General features: G+C 43.0%; 1 protein-coding gene across 3 annotated transcripts in view; it reads left to right on the top strand.

The window, feature by feature from the left end:
* Window positions 1-21,300, top strand: part of col11a1a (collagen, type XI, alpha 1a) — a 53,876-nt gene extending 32,576 nt beyond the window's left edge. For all 3 annotated transcript variants that reach the window (XM_078790559.1, XM_058060307.2, XM_058060306.2), the window contains 51 exons: window positions 225-278; window positions 351-404; window positions 978-1,031; window positions 1,211-1,255; window positions 1,399-1,452; window positions 1,544-1,588; window positions 2,410-2,463; window positions 2,914-2,958; window positions 3,043-3,096; window positions 3,340-3,384; window positions 3,464-3,517; window positions 3,601-3,645; window positions 4,424-4,477; window positions 4,559-4,666; window positions 4,735-4,788; window positions 5,082-5,135; window positions 5,229-5,273; window positions 5,354-5,407; window positions 5,492-5,536; window positions 5,691-5,744; window positions 5,827-5,880; window positions 6,977-7,030; window positions 7,383-7,490; window positions 8,364-8,453; window positions 8,576-8,629; window positions 9,575-9,682; window positions 9,768-9,875; window positions 9,951-10,004; window positions 10,073-10,126; window positions 10,651-10,758; window positions 10,907-10,960; window positions 11,040-11,093; window positions 11,221-11,274; window positions 11,404-11,457; window positions 11,578-11,685; window positions 11,765-11,818; window positions 11,899-11,952; window positions 12,094-12,147; window positions 14,715-14,768; window positions 14,836-14,943; window positions 15,102-15,155; window positions 15,261-15,314; window positions 16,044-16,151; window positions 16,436-16,489; window positions 16,575-16,610; window positions 16,681-16,734; window positions 16,825-17,071; window positions 18,217-18,329; window positions 18,727-18,795; window positions 19,260-19,493; window positions 20,109-21,300. In XM_078790559.1, coding sequence (XP_078646685.1) covers window positions 225-278; window positions 351-404; window positions 978-1,031; window positions 1,211-1,255; window positions 1,399-1,452; window positions 1,544-1,588; window positions 2,410-2,463; window positions 2,914-2,958; window positions 3,043-3,096; window positions 3,340-3,384; window positions 3,464-3,517; window positions 3,601-3,645; window positions 4,424-4,477; window positions 4,559-4,666; window positions 4,735-4,788; window positions 5,082-5,135; window positions 5,229-5,273; window positions 5,354-5,407; window positions 5,492-5,536; window positions 5,691-5,744; window positions 5,827-5,880; window positions 6,977-7,030; window positions 7,383-7,490; window positions 8,364-8,453; window positions 8,576-8,629; window positions 9,575-9,682; window positions 9,768-9,875; window positions 9,951-10,004; window positions 10,073-10,126; window positions 10,651-10,758; window positions 10,907-10,960; window positions 11,040-11,093; window positions 11,221-11,274; window positions 11,404-11,457; window positions 11,578-11,685; window positions 11,765-11,818; window positions 11,899-11,952; window positions 12,094-12,147; window positions 14,715-14,768; window positions 14,836-14,943; window positions 15,102-15,155; window positions 15,261-15,314; window positions 16,044-16,151; window positions 16,436-16,489; window positions 16,575-16,610; window positions 16,681-16,734; window positions 16,825-17,071; window positions 18,217-18,329; window positions 18,727-18,795; window positions 19,260-19,493; window positions 20,109-20,255 — 3,681 coding nt within the window. In that variant the 3' untranslated portion in view covers window positions 20,256-21,300. The remainder of the gene's footprint in view (window positions 1-224; window positions 279-350; window positions 405-977; window positions 1,032-1,210; window positions 1,256-1,398; window positions 1,453-1,543; window positions 1,589-2,409; window positions 2,464-2,913; window positions 2,959-3,042; window positions 3,097-3,339; window positions 3,385-3,463; window positions 3,518-3,600; window positions 3,646-4,423; window positions 4,478-4,558; window positions 4,667-4,734; window positions 4,789-5,081; window positions 5,136-5,228; window positions 5,274-5,353; window positions 5,408-5,491; window positions 5,537-5,690; window positions 5,745-5,826; window positions 5,881-6,976; window positions 7,031-7,382; window positions 7,491-8,363; window positions 8,454-8,575; window positions 8,630-9,574; window positions 9,683-9,767; window positions 9,876-9,950; window positions 10,005-10,072; window positions 10,127-10,650; window positions 10,759-10,906; window positions 10,961-11,039; window positions 11,094-11,220; window positions 11,275-11,403; window positions 11,458-11,577; window positions 11,686-11,764; window positions 11,819-11,898; window positions 11,953-12,093; window positions 12,148-14,714; window positions 14,769-14,835; window positions 14,944-15,101; window positions 15,156-15,260; window positions 15,315-16,043; window positions 16,152-16,435; window positions 16,490-16,574; window positions 16,611-16,680; window positions 16,735-16,824; window positions 17,072-18,216; window positions 18,330-18,726; window positions 18,796-19,259; window positions 19,494-20,108) is intronic.
* Window positions 21,301-22,995: the final 1,695 nt, after the last annotated feature.

Genomic DNA, 22,995 nt, shown 5'->3' with positions numbered 1-22,995 from the left:
GCGGGGATGAGAGGGCCTGATTAGCATCGACATGCAGTCAACGTCTTGACTTAATTGGTTACTAAAAAACATCAAGCAGCTCTGAGCAAGTCACGAACAAGTCAAAGTAAAAACATGTCCACGAATGATGAATGATAATGAATGGATTTGTGTGTAGCGATAGCATCCTAGCATCCTAACAGCCTAACATAACGTTCAATGACCGATCACCGTCCTGTTTCCAGGGCCGGGCCGGAGCCGACGGTGCACGCGGGATGCCGGGCGAGCCGGGCAGCAAGGTACACATGGCAGCAATTGAGAACTAGCTTTGGTACAAATGGCATCCAGCTCATCATTGGGGGGTTTTCTAGGGGGACCGAGGCTTTGATGGACTTCCCGGACTGCCCGGTGAAAAAGGACACAGGGTGAGTGCGGCTGCAGTTATTGATATCGTTCAACATTTATTCCTTTTTGCAGTTATGTATAATATATTAATGTTTATATTTATGTCTTTTTTACATTTTTTTCCCCAATATGTGACTTTGAAGCTTTTAGTAATTAAATGTGGTTGTCATCATGTGGGAATCAGTGCAGACCATCCTGCAATCCCAATGTGATGAGTGAACACCTGTGGGGGGGGTTCAAAAAAAGCACCTGCATGAATCTATCAACATTTTTATCGCACCCCATTGTTTGTTTTTTATGAAAAATGCTGCTGAGTGAATTCCTGCACTCAAACAGCTTTTACCACATCACCTATTTACACCAACACTCAAAAGTTTGGGGACACTATCCCACCCAATAACATGTTAAAGTGTCTATAAACTTTTAAATACTTTGAAATAAATATTTGACAATAAAAACAATAAACAATAAAAGGACATGGTGTTGCTAAAATGGAAAAGTATCACAAAGCCACATGTTGATACGGCAGGATAAGATCATATTAGTTGTTATGTGAAAACTGCTGATTATTTTCATCTCCTTGTCTTTGCCAGGGCGAGCCAGGGCCAATGGGACCCCAGGGGGCTCCTGGAGAGGATGGACAGAGAGTAAGTACTTTGTAAGACTCATCCTAAACAACTTACTGCACATAGCGTAGAGGAACGCTGGCCAGGTGATGATATATTGAGTCACATGATCAGGTGACGCTATTGTTCCACCTTGCCCCCCCCATGACAGCAAACATCCTGCTCTATTTCACACATAATGAAGGTTTTCCTCTCCACAGGGCGAGGATGGCGAGATCGGGCCCAGAGGCTTGGCTGGCGAGAGTGTAAGGACTGCAGACGAGACTTTTGGATGAGTTCATTCATCCAGAACGGAATGGGTGCACCATCTGTAGTCTCCTATTTAGCCACAAGGGGGTGCCGTTCCACTACAGATAACAAGGAGTGCATGTGTGTCATTTTCCCGCAGGGCCCAAGAGGTTTATTGGGACCTCGGGGTTCCCCAGGCCCCCCCGGATCGCCTGTACGTACGACCAGCTCCCACACCAGCCATGAATACATCACTTCCTGTCATTGCGATGACGTAAACCTTTGTTCTTTGTCGTCCTGCACAGGGTGTGGCTGGCGTAGACGGGCCTCCGGGTCCCAAAGGAAACATGGTAAGGCGCTGTAGGAATACTGTACGGTGCCTCTCGTGTGATGTAGAACTTTGCAGGTTTAGGATGTTCACATTCCTGCAGGATTCACAGCTGTGAGGTCGGAGGTCATGTGTATGCCTCCAAGGAGCAAATAGCCCCTCGCTTACGTCTCTGCCACGCGATGGAGGTGTTGTTCACCGTTTGTTATGACACGGACGTAATTGTTGCACTCAAGCATGATCCACGGCTGGGAAAGTCCCGCTAGAAGGAACCATGACATCAAAACACTTTTTTCATGGCATGAAGACATTTCCATCACAGACAGGCAACAAAATGTTTTTATTTATGTAAATATTTTAAAAATATTAGTATTCATGTAAACATTTAAAAAATATTTGTATTCATGTAAACATTTTAAAAATATTTTTAAAATATTTGTATTCATGTAAACATTTTAAAAATATTTTTAAAATATTAGTATTCATGTAAACATTAAAAAAATATTTTTAAAATAATAGTATTTATGTAAACATTTAAAATAAAATACATATTTTGGTATAAAAAGCTATTTGTATTTTTTTTTATTTGTTCATGGAAACAATGGCCTTGTTTTTTTTGTCAGAACGTTTGGAACAAATGAATAACGAAAAAAAAGATGTTGCTATAATGGGATTCTTTTCAGGTCATATGTTAGCTTGATAGGCTAACGCAACAAAAATAATCTCTACATTTAATCCGCCTTCTTGCCTGTATTTATCTTGTTGCTAGGCAGAAACCACATCCTAACATGCACAGTCCGAGTGACACTTGTGTTTGTTTTGACTATTCCTCATTCCTCCTAGGGACCGCAAGGAGAACCCGGACCACCGGGTCAACAGGGGATCTCAGGGACTCAGGTGAACTCCTTCAATCGCCATCAATTCACCTGAAAATGCCGCACACGTCAAATATTCCAAACTAATTGGGGCTGAAGACACACGTGGGTTATCTCGGATATCTTGGGAAAGGCGGAGCAAGGAGGGGGGGGGTGTTTTAGGGGTGGATACGTTTCAAAGCATCCTATTCATGTTGGAGGAATTCCGGCGGGGGTGCCACACCTGTCGGAGCAAGCTGGAGTGTGCTCGAATGCCACGCAACACACAAACACACGCAGAGGCCATCAAAACAGTCCAGAATCGGGATAAAACTTTATTACAATCGCTTAACATGCGCACAGGATGCTTATTCATCACACACAAGCTTAACATTCTTCCACCGGCTCAATCTTAACACATACTCCACAGTTTATTGTGTGTGTTGCCATAGCAACCGAGACTGACTTGTATTTGTGTGTTGTAACGTCACAGGGTCTCCCCGGTCCCCAAGGCCCCATCGGACCACCTGGGGAAAAAGTACGTAGGGATAATTCTCCCATAATTCTACATTAGAACCAATAGTGAACCTTTTTTTAACCCGCGGTTTTCTTTCTTCTGCAGGGACCTCAGGGCAGGTCCGGGTTACCTGGATTACCCGGAGCGGATGGACCACCCGTACGTGGTGATGCATTTCCCACGCAGAAATACGGACTATAATACTACTACACGCACCTCGCAGTATACACGCATACTCGTGTCATGCAGTATGTTTGTATTAAACGTGCACGTTCTTTTCATTTGCATTGAAAGTCATGCAAAGAAAAGGATGGACTCGTTGTTTGCCATATCTTCTCATTTACCCGTTGGACCGCCGTTGGCGTGTTTACGCTTGTGGTTAAAGCCGTTTGTGTTTAACAGGGTCATCCTGGGAAGGAGGGTCCAGCCGGTGAGAAAGGAGGCCAGGTAGGAGCTAATCTTTGACTTTCGATACCATAATAATGTTACAAATATAAGTATAAGTACACTTTACATCTTCTTCCAGGGTCCGGTGGGTCCGCAGGGTCCCATTGGTTATCCCGGCCCTCGCGGTGTCAAGGTACGTTCCTTCAGGAACCGAGTTCATCTTCTACTTGGTATTTGCATATGATTCTGATTCGGAATGTGCTTTGTGGCCTTCAGGGTGCTGATGGCGTCCGGGGACTGAAAGGTTCAAAGGGAGAGAAAGTAAGCGATGCTTCGTCAATCACGTTTCTCTGTTTCTGTCAACCTCATTGGTCGTTATTTATGGAACCTCAGTTGTCTTAGAGGCGGGATCTCGTGCTTAGTGTCTTCCTCTGATACGGTTTGAAGACCAAAGGAAGTCTGAGGTGCCACCAGTTCTTGTGAATTCTCTGCAGCTCCACAGAGGTCACACCTTGACCTCCACCAGTGGAAGCCGTCACGCTCCAGGGTTCTCCTGCTTTCAAAGAACAATTCACTTCCTCTCCGGGCGTTTGAAGTGTTGCCTTTTTCCCTGTTCTGTTTGTATGTGCGTGTGAGAATCTAAGCGACTCCGTCTTTGAAATATCGGAGGCGTTCGATGGAGATCGATGCCGCCAGCGCGCCGTGTGAAATAGACGATCAGACTGTGATGCTGTTGTCTCCATAGTAACTGATATGCATGTGTGTTTCTGAATTATTAAAGCAAAAATCCAAAGCCTTGGGGGCCGGGGTTGTCATGAATAAGGGATGGGCTTTACCTCAAGTGTGTGTGGTAGGAAGGATGTGCTGCAGCATCCGTCAAAGAGAATGAAGGACGACAGGTGACACAAGCAGACGCGGACTTAAACCTTTTTCTGCAACATGAATTATTATTATTAATGCAAAACTTTAGGTAGCATTTGCTTTGTGCATGGGTTTGCATTGGGTTATTAAACACGTGCTTCACAATCTGGCCAGCAGATGGCAGCATTTCATCCTCAGCAGGTGGAAATAATAACTAAAAAAGCGTATGTTGTTGTAGGGTGAAGATGGTTTCCCAGGTTTCAAAGGTGACATGGGAATCAAAGGAGACCGGGTGAGGAAAACGTCATCCCTCCATGTTTCCTTCACACATCCTGGCGATATTAACTTTTATCCGGGCCTAATTGGACATTAGGGTGAGATTGGCATGCTCGGACCCCGTGGAGAGGATGGTCCTGAGGGTCCTAAGGGCAGAGCCGGCCCCAGTGGAGAGTCGGGTCCCCTCGGTCCTGCTGGAGAAAAGGTGCGCTTTATGGACATTTTTATGGAAAATAATTCTTCTTCTGCTTGGCTAACTTGAATATGATTCAGGGCAAACTGGGAGTTCCAGGATTGCCAGGATATCCAGGAAGACAAGGACCTAAGGTATGTTAGTGGCGTCCAATGGCATCTCTAAAATATGATTTAAAAAATGTGATTATTAATATTTCCAATGCAACGTGTGCATTTAAGTCTCTTGTTGTGAAATTTGGTGTCAAACATCACAAAACAAACACGAACTCCAGGTTTCTTGGTTGCTCCCCGCCTTTTGGGGGTCCCTAAACCCCCAAAACAAAAATCACAAGAGTTTACTATGACCTCAAATGCACAATTTACAAGACTACCATAAATATTGAAGAAAAAAACTAAATTGTATATTTAATTTTCCTTTCGAAAAGGGTTCGAGTGGTTTCCCCGGCTTCCCAGGTGCCAATGGGGAGAAAGGTGCCAGGGTAAGAAATTCCCTGTGGCCCATATACTGATACTTATTCTATATAATTATCATAATCCATATTATAAGATAACCAGTGCTGGTTCTCTCGTAGGGTGTTGCAGGCAAGGCTGGTCCAAGAGGTCAAAGGGGTCCAACGGTGCGTCGCGGTCATAATTCTAATGGTTTATGCACAAAGTGGTATGTATTGTTTTGTTAGAGTCTGTTTTTCTTCTTTAGGGTCCTCGTGGGGCTCGAGGAGCAAGAGGGCCGACAGGAAAGCCAGGCCCCAAGGTACGTTCATTATTACTCTTGTACAGAAAACGTAGATGTTGATCAAAGATTCCAAATGACCAAGCGACTGATTGTGTGTTGCAGGGTACGGCAGGCAACGACGGTCCTCCGGGTCCGCCCGGTGAGAGAGTAAGTCCATGAGTCTGATTAAACACGAGGCCATCGTAGGCATCACGCATTACTATGCGTCTCCAACATATTCCATTTGTTCGCTTTAATTCCTTAGATTTCCTTCTGTATTTGATTTTGGTACGGTTCTGACTGTCCTATGTATTTATTGTAGGGTCCTCAAGGACCTCAGGGACCAGTGGGCTTCCCTGGACCAAAGGGGCCACCTGTAAGTATTGATAAGCACTTTAAGTCGATATGTTTACCAAACTACTGATCGTGGTAATAATTTTTTTTTTTGGTTCTAATAGGGACCGCCTGGAAAGGACGGACTGCCTGGACATCCTGGCCAGCGTGGTGAGACAGTGAGTACCTAAAAATGTATCGTGTTATTAGGCCACAACATGAACATTAGCGTTATTGATTTAAGGGGGTCCTTAAACCCCCAAAACATACACGTCCATTGTTTATATATCTGTATTCCTGTCACTTCAACCTGATTGTTTCTTGAATCAGGTCCACGGACTGGTAGGCATTTGTTCCATGCTGGATATGCATCGGCGCACCCTCGGTTGACGGATTCTTCCAAAAAGTTTCCACATGGCCGCGTCCTTTTCCCTCCTGCCACCCGAAAGACAAAACACTTTTCCTTCCAGCGTTAACAGACGTAGATTTATGGCCAAAGGGTGCGCCTCGTAGGCATCCAATACGTGGATCGATACCAGCAATAAACATGTTCACGTGTGCCTGTAACTCTGTTAGCAGACACTGCATTGCGGGAAGTGCAAATAAAAATGAAGAGCGTTTATCTCTGTCACGTCGCTCATCGATTTGTGTTCCCGCTAAATAATACATCGATAGACGTATTATATCACAATGACAGAGCTAAACACCCGACCGCATCAGGTTTCCAACCTGAATGCGAGCCTGACGGGTGGAAACGGTGTTTAACCCCCTTCTCCACATTGAAATATCATCTTCAAAAACGGTAAATAAAAAAACGTCGTGACAGACTGGCAACGTGAATTTCCAAATATTCCAACATAACCATATAGTGTGTCTATGAAGGGTAAGGAAGGGTAAAGCGTATCCTTAGGGACGACATCACTGCATCCACCGATCTGTGTGACTTATTCAGCAGTTTTTTTTTACAACTAATTGTTCAGTAGCTTCCGCCCCCCAACCCCCCCTCCAAACCCCCGGAGAACCGAGTGTCTTTTATTCTGACATTCAAGTTGTTCTTGAGTCAAGAAGCAGACATGCTCCTGAGATTACGCAATGCCATGGCGACTACCTACAGTAGATGAAGTGATACTGTGAGACACTAACATAGGCGGCACTGTGACAATATTCATTCATATTTTGTTGACTAAACATTAAATGTCGCCATAGTTTGAATGCCACATGCTGTTATCATCTGCCGTTTATGCAAACAAAATTCACGTCTGTCTTTTCTTGCAGGGTTTCCAAGGAAAAACTGGTCCACCAGGCCCAGGAGGTGTTGTTGGGCCCCAGGTAAAAAGTGTAGTACATTAATCCCTTCTTTATCATGGTTAATTGATAGGTGAATTTCCACAAATTAGCGTTCTTTATTTAGAAATGGAATATTTTCATAGTTCATATCATCACATTATCTTTGAATGAGTTATATTGTTCATTTAGCTATTTGTATGCTTTATCTACGCAAAGAAAAGCACATGCATTTTGCTTAAATATGCACTTTCTTGGATTAATAATAGGGATGTCTGTATAGTTAAAAATGCATTTATGGACATATTATTTTCTTGATGTAAAATTAGCTACTTTTTGGCTGCTTATGTTAAAAATAAGACACGTTCAAGCCTTGCACTGATTTTTTTTTTTGTAGGGACCCACTGGAGAGACTGGTCCTGTTGGTGAGAGAGGACACCCTGGACCCCCTGGTCCACCTGGAGAACAGGGTCTCCCTGGAGCTGCTGGCAAGGAGGGAGCGAAGGTAAGTGTTAATTAATTTCTAGTGATGAGTAAGAATAGATCTCAAATGTCCCACATAATGTTAGTCATTGAACCTCTGCTGTCTTTTACTATGTTTTAATATTAACTGTATGGCTGTCAAACATACATGACTAATTCTCTGGCTGGCCTTTTAGCGCCCATTAAGACACTTTTGAGAATTTCTTCTGTCACATGGAACCTCCCCTGCATCCATCCCTCCGCTCACAAGTCTTCTGCTTTCTTCCATTTTCTTGCCTTCTCCCCTTAAAGCAGACAATCTAATCACGTCTGTCAGATCACTCTAAACACTTTGCTACTCGCAGACCCATTTTCTCGCCTCCTTCCCACTCAGGTCCAAGCTTTAGTATGCTGGGGAGACGCTTGGAGAGCACAGACCAAAATCCTCTCCAGTTTCAATATTTTTTACATGGTTATTGATAATGCAAAAACATGAATGTGCAATAATATGATATGCAGTAGATCCTCGCACAGTTGTGATTCGGCTTTCACGGTCCCACAAATGTGCAGCTTTTTTGGTCCAAAAATATTAATTTATAGTTTTTTCTCTGAAAATAAGCCATTTTTCCCGCTTCATTGCTCATGTTTTTTTCGCTTTAAGTGTTGAACTATCGCACCTTGTTAGTCGCTTTTTGAAGGCACCCTTGTTGCTGTGAGACACAAAAGTAAAAATTTTGATGGTGGTATCAATTACTCGCAGAATTTCCAATTACTCGTGGAATTTTTTCAATTTAAAAAATTGAGAAAAAGCTATTGACAGTCCTTTTTTTCAATTCACCATCAATGACAATCTTACACTGAATACTTCTTTATCAATCAAATTTGCGTCATCCTTTCGGATCATTTCTGTGTTCAGGGAGACCCCGGACCCCAGGGTTCATCCGGCAAGGACGGTCCTCCTGGCCTCAGAGGCTTCCCAGGAGAGCGAGGTCTGCCTGGCGCCACGGTAAGAACACGTTTTCATGGCCGCCAACTAAACAGAATAAGAAGTCCCGGCCCTCATATTTCATCTCGAGGAAATTTCACACAGTTTTAAATGAACGTCAATTTCTTCCTGTTCATCTTCAGGGTCCAGCTGGTCTGAAGGGAGGAGAAGGTCCCCAGGGTCCACCTGGTCCTGTTGTAAGTACTCTAATGTTTTGTTTTTGACATATTATAAAATATTGAACCCTTAATTATAACTCATACGGCACTGAAGAAGCATGATGGAGGCATTTGTCATCATGATCACAATTGAGGAATATTATATTAGAAATTCACTGCCTTCTGGCATGTATCAATACAAAACGTAGTCAGTAAAGCCTACATAGTGTCTAGGTACTGTAAGTACATTTGTTTGAATGTGAAAATCATATGCATAACGGAGTGGCATTGCATTGAGAGCCACGTGATGATTGCAACTATTTTCAAAGCTTATTGACTTCATTTTAACGCCACGGGGGTAAAGTGTGGCTCGCACCTAAATGAGAAATTGCTGAAGTGAAATGATTTGATAGGTTCAGCTTCATGAAATGAATGACTTATTTAGCTTTTCAACACTTCCTCCCCCCCCACACCTTTGTTGGGAACAAAGTTAATAAACATCTTGAATTGGATTTCCCGTCGTATTAAAGGCGTTCAAGTGAACATTGCATTGCTTCGCTTGAGTGATTTAAAAAAAAAGGCAAGTCTTCCTAAAAAGCAGCCAGTAAACATTTGATGCCTGATACTGGATGTACGTCCCAAGGTTTTCAGTCTCGTGACCCAAAACATATTTAGAACACGCTAAGGTGAACTGTGATTTTTATTGTTTGTTTGTTTTGTACAATACAAACAATTGTTTGTTTTTTTCACACCTTGTTTGTTTTGTTTGCTTGTTGCACCTAAACATAATTAGAAATGATTATTGAAACAAATGCACATCAATGACGAAATTAACCCGTGCTCAAATTGCATCAGATTATCACCTATAACCTTTTTATGCACTATAGTACAGTTCACATGAGGCATTCAGGCGCATCACGTAAATCAGTGTTACGTGCTAATATACCTGTTTGTTACTTAGAATTTCTTACTCTCTTCCTGCAGGGTTCTCCTGGTGAGAGAGGTCCTGCTGGTTCAGCTGGTCCAATTGGCCTGTCTGGTAGACCTGGTCCTCAAGGTCCCCCAGGTCCTGCTGGAGAGAAAGGTGCACCCGTAAGTATGGGTGAACACTAATTGTTTTTTTCCCCCGTTTTCATTCTTTCTGGTCCTTGATGCAAGCAAACATTTCTGTGTTCAGGGAGAGAAAGGACCACAAGGTCCAGCTGGACGTGATGGAGTCCAGGGTCCAGTAGGCCTGCCCGGGCCAGCCGGACCCCAAGGTCCACCTGGAGAGGATGGTGATAAGGTCAGTCAGGCCGTTTTTTTATCCATTCTAAAAATAAAAAGACAATGTTGACTAATTTCTGACGGTCTTTCCCAGGGAGAGGTTGGAGAACCTGGCCAGAAAGGAAGCAAAGCTGATAAGGGAGAACAGGTGGGCTTTGTGGTCCTAACATCCACATCTACAAATGTCATTGATGACTAAGTTTTTGTCTTTGTTAGGGTCCTCCTGGACCAGCTGGTCTTCAAGGTCCCATTGGTGCCCCAGGCCCTGCTGTGAGTATACCCGCTTGGCACGGCTTCTCATCAGCCTGGCGTCTGCCTCTTCTAGTACTTTTCCATCAGTAATACCTAACTCTGATTGGCCTATGTGAGTGTGTCAAAAATTGGGTGTTTTCGGTTGAATGTTTCAACAAACTGCAAGTTGATGTTCTAGTTAAAATGGTCTACAGGTTGTCTGAAGGACGCGCTTCTCGGTTTCTCCTGGCCTGAATTACTGTGTTGGTGTCCTTCCATCTCCACATGATGTTCCTCACGGTGGAAACTGATAGCTGAAATATCTGAGATAGCTTTTTGAAGGCTTCACCCGTCTTCACCGAGAACACCAACGTGCATCCGTCTTTCAAATCCAAAGCTCAATGAGCTCACAAAACCCATTTGGAGTTCCAATTAATCAGTGCTTGATAGAAAGAGACGGGGGTGCCAAAATGTCCGCCGCTGTCTAATATTTTGATGCAATTTGCACATCTTGGATTCATCCAATGAACCTGATTTCACTTGTGAAATATTACTATGTCCAGGGAGCTGATGGAGAGCCTGGTCCCAGGGGTCAGCAGGGTATGTTTGGGCAGAAGGGAGATGAAGGAGCCAGAGGTTTCCCTGGACCACCTGGTCCCATCGGCCTGCAGGTTAGAACTGTTTACTCATTATTTGTAGTTCGTATCCAGTCAATGTATGCTAGTATTTATATGAGTAGTTTTTGTATCATAATTCATTTTAAAGCCATTTGTACAATAATGAACTTCTGATGTGATTATGTGTGTTTTAAATCCTCAGGGTCTTCCGGGACCCCCTGGTGAGAAGGGAGAGAACGGCGATGTCGGCCCCATGGTAAGAAGCACAACTACTAAGGATTGCAGTATAATGCAGTATTTTTATTTTACTTTCCAAATGTGTGTTCTTTCCACAGGGTCCTCCTGGTCCCCCCGGTCCTAGAGGTCCTCAGGGTCCAAGTGGCGCTGATGTATGTGCAGTATAATTCAAATGAATACAGACATGTTGGACATTTATAGCATTTAATGGGTGCTTAGTGGTTTAACTGGCAACACCGATACCATACAAACTGGTGGACTTGTCCGTTTTTGCTGCAGGGTTCACAAGGTCCTCCAGGCGGTGTGGGTCCTGTGGGTTCTGTGGGAGAGAAGGTAAGCGTTTGTTACATTCGTACATTTGTTACCGAGGTTCAAATTCCTTTTGTTGTGGGAGATATTTCGTTATGAAAGTACAAGTATGAGCTCCCTACACAGTTGGATGCGGTGTGTGTCTTTCTGCAGGGTGAACAAGGTGAGGCTGGCAACCCGGGACCGCCCGGAGAGCCAGGCACTGGGGTAAGTTAACTATTAATGTATAAAACGTCTGTTGACACCAACATAAAAACATATTTGTTTACAATGAAGTGATTTTATTATGGTTACATTATTATTATTACCACTCTATAACTATAACAGGGACCCAAAGGTGAGAGAGGAGAGAAGGGAGAAGCGGGACCCCCTGGTGCTGCCGGACCTGCTGGAGCCAAAGGACCCCCTGGAGATGACGGTCCAAAGGGTAACCCCGTAAGTGTTGATGAAGGAAAGACTAAATACTGTCAACATATTGTCACTCATGCGTCCTGTTTGTGTTTCTTTTCTAAAGGGTCCTGTTGGATTCCCTGGAGATAATGGTCCTTCTGGAGAACCAGGCGTTGCTGTGAGTGATATTAACCACATATTTCTTGGATTGGTTAATTTTATAAGCTTCTACTCTAATTTGTATTTTTATTTTTACAGGGAACAGACGGAGAACCAGGAGAGAAGGGAGAAGATGGTGAGGCTGGTCAGCCGGTAAGTTGATAATAAATATGATTCACGTAGTATAATTATAAAATATACCAACTGGGCCGTTTTTCTCTTTGCTGTACATTTTTGATACTTCTTGGAGTATATGTGTACTTCAAAATGAGGCTTTTCTTTGCTTATATCCAGGGACCTCCAGGTCCTTCAGGGGAAGCTGGTCCACCTGGACCTCCAGGCAAGAGAGTAAGTGAAGCAATGATCTGATTTGTGTATGGTCCTGCAATAATCCAGGTTTGCATGTCATACTTTTTTGCATATAGAATAGATCACAGCACATTTACATATTAATGCAAATTATGAATATTAATGTTATATATGTAATATGAATGTTATTTAAAAGTTCCACGACACTGCAAGTTCAGCAAATTTCAACATAGTCGTATTGAATCTATCCATCCATTTTATTCCACTTATCCGGGTCCGGGTCACGGGGGCAGCAGTCTAAGTAGGGAAGCCCATACTTCCCAGTCTCCGGCCACCTCTTCCAGTTCCACCCGCAGGACACCGAGGCCCACTCAGGCCCACTGTGAGACATAGTCAACATCATGCTAGCAGGACAGCGGCGTGGATGGGCGAGCCCTTTATCTCCATTCACCCACAAAAAGCGGGGGTGTCCTCCGAAGGATCAGGCTGGGCAAACTCTTTGGGCGAAACGAATTGGATGATGGCAGCGTGCGTCGGCTCTCAGTCTCGTCACGCTTGCAGTTAAGCACAGGAGATTCATTTTCATTAAAAATAAAGTGCTTGGTAACAAAGTTGAAGATTTAAGGAGAAAACGCCGCTTCTCTCTTTGAGGAGGTTGAAAGCCGCCCCAAAGCCTGTTGGGAAATATGAGCATTGAAATTTGAAAGCTGGAATCTTTTTTTTTTTTTTTTTTTTTCCTCTGCAAGAAATGGAAAATTGCTTATCAAGAAATTGATCCAGGTGGGGTTTCTAAATCCCTGTGAATCCTTGTGAAAATGAGCGACATCGCTAGCGTGACACATTATCGATTCCGTGCCGCCTGTCTGGGGTTCGGGCCAAACTCGTGTCAAACATGATTGTTTACTTGCTGCTATGCTTTTTTGATGAGCTCATTGAAATAGCGATCAAAGTTAATGTTTTTTTTTTTAATCAAACTGCAAAGCGGAACCATGTTGAATTCGATATTTGAATTAAACGACGCCGCTTTTTCACATGTGAGCCTTCATTCCAATCTCGGTTGTTCTTATTGTTGGCCGTGTTTGAAAGGTCAAGCGGCGCTGCAGTTAGAGGAGCAGAACACTGATTTAAAGCAGCAATTTGTCGTCTCCGGAGGGGTCGCAGTCTTATTTGGCTCCTGTTCACGTGTTCTTGTGTGTGTTTTCAGCACTGTTAGAGAGCCGTCAAAATGATATCGATGTTGATGAAGTTACGATAGATCTGTCATCAGTCGTTATTTTAGCTCCGCTTGTTTCTGATCGCGTCTTTAGGTGATAGGTTGCCCAAACATCAGTGATGAAAATGTCCTGTTTTCATTGGGCCATTAAATTGCATGTGACATAATCCCAGAGAGGGTGCTGGATTTGCTAATTATGGGCCTGCAAGCCATGTGACACAGGCCATCCTATTTAAGATATGCCTTTATTCGTCCCTCAGTGGGGAAATTTCTAACAATTTTATATTATCCCTAACACTACTTATGGGCCTGCAAGCAATGTGACACAGGCCATCCTATTATCCCTAATACTACTTATGGGCCTGCAAGCAATGTAGCACAGGCCATCCTATTATCCCTCTTACTACTTATGGGCCTGCAAGCAATGTGACACAGGCCATCCTATTATCCCTCTTACTACTTATGGGCCTGCAAGCAATGTGACACAGGCCATCCTATTATCCCTCTTACTACTTATGGGCCTGCAAGCAATGTGACACAGGCCATCCTATTATCCCTCTTACTACTTATGGGCCTGCAAGCGATGTGACACAGGCCATCCTATTATCCCAAATAGTAGTTATGGGCCTGCAAGCAATGCTAAGGTCGGCAATGTGCTATTTCTGCCACCCTGGCTATGCTCTTCAATATGTATTTAGTCTGCCAGCTGTGTGCTTAAAAGGTCAACGGAGGCTATGAAAGTCTTGCAAAGTTGGTTGTAACTTAACGTAACATAACTTTAACAATAATCTTGCTTGGGTAAAAAAATAAACACCCCCACACGGTGAACTAGGTCACAGTGTGTATGGCAGTGCAACTGAATTGTCTTTTCTGCGGATGAAGAAGCTGACTCTTCAGCACGCGCAGATAAAAGCTCCAAGGCAGGGACGGGGTCAGGATGGGGGGGGGGGTCTTCAGTTTCAGCCCTCGATCAATAAACACCAGGGCTTTGGCCGGCCACCTGAGTGGAGAGCACTTTGGAGAGAGAAATTATTTTCGATGCGTGCGAACACAACTGGGCGGGAAAAAAATAGTTTGTGAAACAACTAAAGTCGTTTAAGGGCCCTGGATTATCAAACATTTTTAATTGTGTGCTCATTTTTATCCCGGTTGGACTCTTTTTAAAAAGGTCAGGGATGTTCAACACCAACATGTTTCCCTGGACAATTGTTGCTAGGCGGAATTCCCATTCCTCCAAAGTCCAATGAAACAATTATCATATTCCAAGCATGCCAACTAGATCATGTTTTAGAAAGGTTAGACTGTGTATAAATACACTTGCCAACAAACGGCGGTTACATAATAATGCCAGTTGTGTGTAAAAATGCTTAACAACCATCCTCGGTCCTTCCAGGGACCCCCGGGAGCTGCTGGTGCCGAAGGCCGACAAGGAGAGAAGGGCGCCAAGGTAATTTATTGGATTTCACCATTGCAAGTTCCACATTTACAGCGACCTCTCGTTTCCGCATCGACAGGGTGAGGCTGGATCAGAGGGTCCGGCTGGTAAAACGGGACCCGTTGGGCCTCAGGGACCTGCCGGGAAGCCTGGTCCTGAGGGTCTACGTGGAATCCCTGGCCCTGTTGTAAGTCCTAAAATCCTCCAACAAGGTTTTATGGTTTTATGGTTTTATGTCCATGCTGTGAGCATGTAGTAACAGGTACACTCATGCCAGCATGTAATACTTGCAGTATTTGGCCGGTCAATGAGATATAGGGTACATGTCATGAATGGTTTTCACAGGGTGAACAAGGACTGCCCGGTGCCGCAGGACAAGATGGCCCACCAGGTCCCATGGTTAGTAAGCGTCACTTTCAAAAACCTAAAGCCATGTACTGTGGACTTGTTTCTTTAACTGGTTTCCAGTCATCCTTTAACCGTTTCATTGATGTTTTTACTCAGGGTCCTCCTGGACTTCCTGGTCTGAAAGGTGACCCAGGCTCCAAGGGGGAAAAGGTGAGTAAAAGATTCCCAGTTTGACTCAAAATTTTACAACGTCCTCTTAGTTTTTGTGTCTTTACGACTGTGAAATTGTTTTTGTGTCCCCTGCATCACACGTGTTAATTAGCATGAGAACATACGAACATACAGTAGCAGCTGCAAAGCAAGAAGCTAGGCTATACAATAGTTATGGGGCCACATGACACCCCAGGAATAAAATGATCATGTGGTGTCCTGTCATCATGATTGTTATCACTGACATTTTGGTGAGTGCAAGGTTTTTAAGTGTTGGTTTGTACCTGAACTTTGAATTTGCCAGGTTTTAGTCTCATACTGTTTGTGTCAACATGCAGTACTCTCAAAATGAAGCGCGCTATAAAATATATATATATAAAATATTGTGATAGTTCACATCATGTCCTGGTTGCCTGGAATTTGCTAGTGAAGTAACCACCTCGGATATCGCCACCGCCCACATTACTCCATCAAAATTGCCTCCCACACGCCGACATAATAGCCTTACAGTTTAAAAGCAGTGTGAGGAATCGTGCATCGGCCGTAGCCATTTGCATACCATTACCACTGTGCTTCACACTACTTTTTATACAGACAGTATATACTGTACGTATAGAGACAATATATGTGTTGTCATGAAAAAGTACCACCCCGGTGTGTACTTTTGATATACCTTTAAAAGAAAGCAATCCCAGCTTTTGCTTTTATTGGACTTTTTTTTTTTTCCAGGGACATCCGGGTTTGATTGGTTTGATAGGACCACCTGGGGAGCAAGGAGAGAAGGGAGACCGAGGTTTGCCTGGACCCCAAGGTTCGCCCGGTGGCAAGGGAGACAGCGTAAGTAGTTTCTGTCTAGCTGATATCAAACAAGCCGAAAAACCAAGACAGATATGAGTAAATTTAGTTCATTTCATAAAGTAAATATGTATTTAATTTCTACTAATAGGGCGCAAAACAGTTGATAGTACTGAGTACTAGGTGGCGAGGTACTGCTGCATAGTATAGTATTGTTTTATCCAACAGCCCAATTAGTAAAACATAACATTCCTATTGTTTCAATGTACCATTCGCTCATCACTGCTTTTATCGTTCATGGCTGCCTCCATCTCATCTTACCAAAGGGTCTCAGTGGATCATCGGGTCCTCTCGGTCCCCCCGGCCCCCCTGGTCTACCTGTAAGTCCTTTCACTCATTGGATCATTCAGATTCCGACCAAGCGCATGACTTTGGTAACCTGACCTAATGTTTCGTCTGATTCAGGGACCTCAAGGACCAAAGGGAGCTAAGGGTTCGACTGTGAGTAAACGGTTGGGTTTAAACATCACGTGGTGTCACTTTTGGTTCACGGGGTTCGTGTGTCTCTCAGGGTCCAGCTGGCGCAAAAGGAGACACGGGTTCCATCGGTCCTCCTGGTCCTCCTGTGAGTAAACAGGATCGTAGCTGAGATGTCGTGTTTCGTCATCACATCAGGAACAATTCACAGCATTGTAACCCCCCCAACCCCCCACAGGGCCCACCCGGCGAGGTCATCCAGCCTCTGCCCATCCACTCCCCCAAGAAGACCAAGCGCTCCAGCGACATGCAGTCCGACGCCGCCGGTACTTTCATGGACTACGGCGAGGGCATGGAGGACATCTTTGGCTCGCTGAACAACCTCAAACAAGACATCGAGCGTATGAAATACCCCATGGGGACCCAAAACAACCCGGCCAGGACATGCAAAGACCTGCAGCTCTGCCACCCGGAATTCCCTGATGGTAAGCAACTCTCAAATTATTACATATTCACATTTATTATTTCAATTTTGCAGCTTCACTTAATTATGGGTTTTAAAAATATATATTGATTACTGCTGCTTTTTGTTTGAACTTTGGCTTTTTTAATAATGCATATGTATGAAATTGTCTTTTTGCCTTACATATAAGATAATGCTAGCATGCTATCGTTAGCATGATACCTAGCATGGTGTGGTGGTGTTAAACACCTACCTGTGAAAGTGACTAAATTTGCTACTATGCTGTATTAGCATGCTAACATGGTAGCATGATAGTATAAAGTGTCTACTTAAGTTAATATTCATTAAAATAGAAAACAAAGTGTGTACCTATGAAAATGCCAACATGCTAAAAATGCTAACATTAGCATGCTAACAGCGTCTACTTAAGACCATCTATTTGTTAACATATTTCTATGTGTTTCCCTGTGAGTGTTTCCCTGTGAAAATTACTAAAAATGCTACTATGCTAATATTAGCATGATAAAAATGCTAACATGATAGCATTAAGTGTCTACTTAAGTTAATATTCCTGAAATTAGAAAAAAAGTGTGTACCTATGAAAATGCTAACATTAGCATGCTAACAGCGTCTACTTAAGACCATCTATTTGTTAACATATTTCTATGTGTTTCCCTGTGAGTGTTTCCCTGTGAAAATTACTAAAAATGCTACTATGCTAATATTAGCATGATAAAAATGCTAACATGATAGCATTAAGTGTCTACTTAAGTTAATATTCCTGAAATTAGAAAAAAAGTGTGTACCTATGAAAATGCCAACATGCTAAAAATGCTAACATTAGCATGCTAACAGCGTCTACTTAAGACCATCTATTTGTTAACATATTTCTATGTTTCCCTGTGAAAATTACTAAAAATGCTACTATGCTAATATTAGCATGATAAAAATGCTAACATGATAGCATTAAGTGTCTACTTAAGTTAATATTCCTGAAATTAGAAAAAAAGTGTGTACCTATGAAAATGTCAACATGCTAAAAATGCTAAGATTAGCATGCTAACAGCGTCTACTTAAGGCAATCTATTTCAGAATAAACACTGTTAACATATTTCTAATGGTGAATTATTGCAGTTGTATCCAAGAAGTGTTTTTGATTTCCGTCAGGTGAATACTGGATTGATCCCAACCAAGGTTGCTCAGGGGATTCCTTCAAAGTCTACTGTAACTTCACCGCTGGAGGAGAAACCTGCATCTACCCAGATAAGAAATCCAACGGGGTAGGTGGCGTTTGCGTTTATATCCGTGACATTATTAACAAGGCGGCGCGCGTCTCATTAGCAGAGTGGGGCGCCGCGCTGCCGTTGCTTCGGGGCTGAGCGCTCGTGTGCAACCGAGAACAACAAGCAAGCGGCATTCAAATGCTAATGAGAAGAGTGGAGTGGAACAAAAACTATAACCCCGGGGGTGTCCAAACTTTTTCTCCATCGAGGGCTGCATATTTTCATATTTACATATTGGACATTTTGTACATCATGTAGATATGCTTAAATGTTATATATATAAAAAAGCCTGGGGCTGCACTTTAAAATATAAATTGACCATTTTGGCATATTTTTTGCATATTTTGGCATATTACTCCATGAAAATCAGTCTGTTTGCTTTGTTGTTCCACAGGTCAGGATATCTTCATGGCCCAAAGAAGTTCCAGGGTCATGGTTCAGCGAATTTAAGCGTGGTAAAATAGTAAGTATCCCATTCATGTCCAATTCAGGATTTTTCCAAAAATTCAATGTCCGTCCATGCAGGCGCACGCTTTAATGCAACTCACTTCAGACTTTGCAGCAATAAAACGCGACCGTAGTCCTCATTTTGCCCTTGAAGACATAAAAACGTCCTGTCGTAAACAATTTGTGTCCTGCTCAATCAGGCTGGTGTCTTGTGGCTGAATAGAGGACAAACTTTCTTCGAGGAGTCGGATATAAATGCTATGCAGCGTTTTTATTATTAAAAGTTGTTCCATTTTTGTTGCTCTTGTAGACGCTGCTGTACATGACCTTGGAGTTGCACGGATAAATGTTGTTTCATCAAATCCAAGATTTACATGAGTTATTCCAGCGTTTTGTTGAAGTGTTTTCAGCAAAAGATGCTAGTGATGACGAGTTAGGGACTATTTAAAAGACGTCTTATATGAGAACTTTGCTCCGCAGCTTTCCTACGTCGACTCAGACGGCAACGCCATCAACCTGGTGCAGATGACCTTCCTCAGACTACTGACGGCCTCGGCCCGGCAAAACTTCACCTACAGCTGCCATCAGTCCGTGGCGTGGCATGACGCCACCAGCGACAGCTACGACAAGTCGCTGCGGTTCCTGGGGGCCAATGACGAGGAGATGTCCTACGACAACAATCCCTACATCAAGGCCCTCTCGGACGGATGCGCGGTAAGGCCAACTTTCACTCCAAAAGAACCCGGTCGTTCGGGGTACCGTATTTCTTCATACGGTGTAGTAGTACGGTATAGTGCCCTCTAATGGACACCATGGGATCTAATTAGTGTTGAACTGTAATTACTGTACTGATGCTGATAGAAGCCATAAATCCAATAATGAAGTCGTTTTGTTTATTAAAACAAAAAACGATAAATTTTGACAGTCAAGCAGTGAATGATTATGCTAAAAAAGATCATTTAAAAATTAATATATTTCATTAGAAATGACAGGATTTGTGTAGTTTTTTTTTTATGTGCTTTTTTTACTTTTTAATTTAATCTATTTTGTGAAAGTATTGAAGCAAAAAGTACAGTATTTTTTCATTTTAAGAATTTAATTAAATAATTTTATTTAATTAAATGAATGTAATTTTTTAATTATTAATTATAATTTATTTTTTTTTATTATTGAAATACTTTCAATATTGACATTAAACGTTATTGGCTCTATTCTACTTCCTGTACATCCAATTCAACATCCTGTGGGGTGGAGTCCATCCAATCGGAACGGCAAGCTGCCAGCCAAACGAGTCGTCGTGTTTAACGAGTTGCCGTGTCTCTCTTGCAGACGAGGAAGGGCTACGGAAAGACTGTGATGGAGATTAATACTCCCAAAATCGATCAGGTTCCAATCATCGATGTCATGTTGACTGACTTTGGGGACCCCAATCAGAAGTTCGGCTTCGAAGTCGGGCCCGTCTGCTTCCTTGGCTAAATAGAAACACCAAAACAAAGCAAAACAACGGACTTAACGGGGGTCAGCAGGGACAGTCCGGCTGAGACGTCCCTCGCCCCGCCTGCACCGCCCCGCCCCTCCCCACCCGCCAGCTACATTTCCTACGCCACATGCAAGTTTTGAATGAGAAGGCGTCGCATGTCCTTTCCATGTATGTATGCACGACCCGGAAGAACACACGTTGCCCCCGCAGGGCGCCGACCACGCAGGGGGCAACACAAGGTGAAGGACATTAGAAAGCGGAGCAGGACTCAGGCGGACACGGACCTCCGGACCTCCTCTCTGGATTCTCAAGGTGCTGTACCAAACCCAAAGGTGCTCAAAAACACAAAAGGAATATCGAGGTGCTAAGAAAAGAAAGCTAATTCTAAAAGTGTAATATTTTGTACATTTCTGTTATTTCTGGATCCGCTTTCAAAACTTGCATGTGCGACCACATCTCCTTTATTCCCGCTCCCGTTTGGGAATGCTGTGTGTACTTTCTTCAGCAGGCAAATAAAGTGAGCATCCAAAGCATCCTCCGTTGCCCATTCAGACGTTTCCCTTTGTATATATTGACACGCCAACACGTACGTGGACACCCCCGCCCCCGTCCCCACCCCCACTAATGTTGTCATCCTGGCATTCATTTCATTAATTTAATTCTATTGTTGTGGTTTTTTTCTTTTTCTGTTTTATTTCCCTGACAGGCTTTTCATCTTGGTTGTATACCTCAGACTTTCTTGATAACCTTTTAGGATGCAAGGATGTTATACCCTGTATATACCTGTACGGTTACGCAATTAACTTGATATATTTTGGGTGGGGGTTATTTTGCCAAGATCCACTGTTCCAAAAATTATGCAATGAGACGCCCTTTAGGTGACCCATTTTTGTAACTAAAGAGAAAATGTTTGAATGTTGCTTTTTATAGTTCAACTAAATATTAAAACTGGATTCTAAACAACAGTGAAGCACATGTCTCAGTGGTTTGTGTAAATGTCGTACACGCCTTATATTTTATATTTTTTGGATATGTTATGTCCACTAAAGAGTCTGGGCTGGTGCAATTCCATCTCTTTTGAATCCAATAAAGTTCCATCTTACAATATTTTTCTTTCATTCTTCACACGTGGAAATACAAATCAAATCAGCTTTTTGTCTTTGGAATTAATTCAAATATTTGTGCTGTACAATTTTGAATGTTTAATCGTTTACCGGAAATTAAATCATGATTAATCGCCAATATGCCCAATTTGGTGGCGTTTTATGAACAGAAAGATAAATGACAATTATATAAAACGATATTAAAGCTACACGACTGTGATTGCCCCCCCCCCCCCCCCCCTTAAGCTAATAACTGGTTGGACCACCCTTAGCAGCAACAACTGCAATCAAGCCTTTGTGATAACTTGCAATGAGTCCCTTAATTTTGGCCCACTCGTCTTTGCAGGATTGTTATTCAACCCCACTGGAGGCGCCTTTTAAGGTCAGGTGACTCCAAGTCTCCATTCAGAGGTGGACTTGCTGGTGTGTTTAGATCATTGTCCTGCTGGAGAGCCCAAGTTGCTATCAGCTGGAGGTCACCAACAGATGACCAGACCTTACTTCAGTCTCCTTCAGCGGAATTCCTGCTTCCATTTATCACAGCAAGTTCTTCCAGGTCCTGAAGCAGCAGAACGTTGAGGGCGACTGTGACCTGAAGTTAGGGGAAACATTCGGTTAGGTTTTCCCGACTTGACTATTCTCCTCCTCCGGAGACCCCCCACCAATGAAGGGCGAGATAAAAGTCCAAGTCAAGTTGGGTTAAGACTCGGAACAGACCTGTGACACGGTATCGTCTGCACGGACGCTTGGCTGAGGAGGAAGTAAAAGATTTAGAGGCGGGGAGGTCTTTGAAGTAGCAAAAGACGTTTTTTTTGTTTTTCTTTGAAATAAATTCTGTTTCATGGATCTTATAGCATACATCGCCCGTCATTTGAAAAAGGATGAATAGGAAACACTGACTACATTTGTAGAAATGGAGAAGCAACTAGTCTCTAGTCACTCGTTAAACGGGTGGGAACTGGGAACAACCCCAACATCATCACCTTTATTATGCGTCTGTGTGTGGTCTAAATAACAATAAAGTAAAGTGGATATTATCAGCGTTTAAATGTGAAAATACACCGCAATTGTGCTAATAATTATGAGTACATTAAGGAGAAAACATCTTATAATCCCAAACTGAGATGTAGTACTGCCATTTCTCTTATTCCATTGTCCCATTAGCACGAATAATGATGATGTTTATATGATGTCAGTGCACTTAGTGCAGTGCACTTGGCCGGGAGACTGTGCTCAAGCACTTCAGGCTAGTGGACAGTGGCCGCAGCTTCATTGACATGCAATAATAGCACCTCATCACTGAATTTCTGACCTAAACATCACCTTCCATTTTTTTGTGGAGAAAAAGTCTCGTATTTCACAAACGATAAGGTTTGGGCAGAACCAAAAATGACAAAAATTCCCGTTTATTGTAAAAGCTAAAAGGTCAGCATTAGGAGTCCGTCCTCAGCTGGCAAACAAATCAGATAAGAGACTCGATATCGTTGTTTCTTTTTTTAAACCCAAGACAAACAAACAGATCTCTCACGGTACCCAAAGTGCAGAACTTGGTTGGGAATGACTGATCCGTGTGGAACGGGGAAAGTGGATCATAAGTGGGAAAAAGCAAAAGACATTATTTGTATCTTGGATG

Source organism: Doryrhamphus excisus, linkage group LG5 (genome assembly GCF_037039965.1).
Source record: "Doryrhamphus excisus strain RoL-2023G ecotype Guam linkage group LG5, RoL_Dexc_Guam_v1.1, whole genome shotgun sequence".
NCBI classification, from domain to species: domain Eukaryota; kingdom Metazoa; phylum Chordata; class Actinopteri; order Syngnathiformes; family Syngnathidae; genus Doryrhamphus; species Doryrhamphus excisus.
This window is presented reverse-complemented; position numbering and strand designations above follow the sequence as displayed.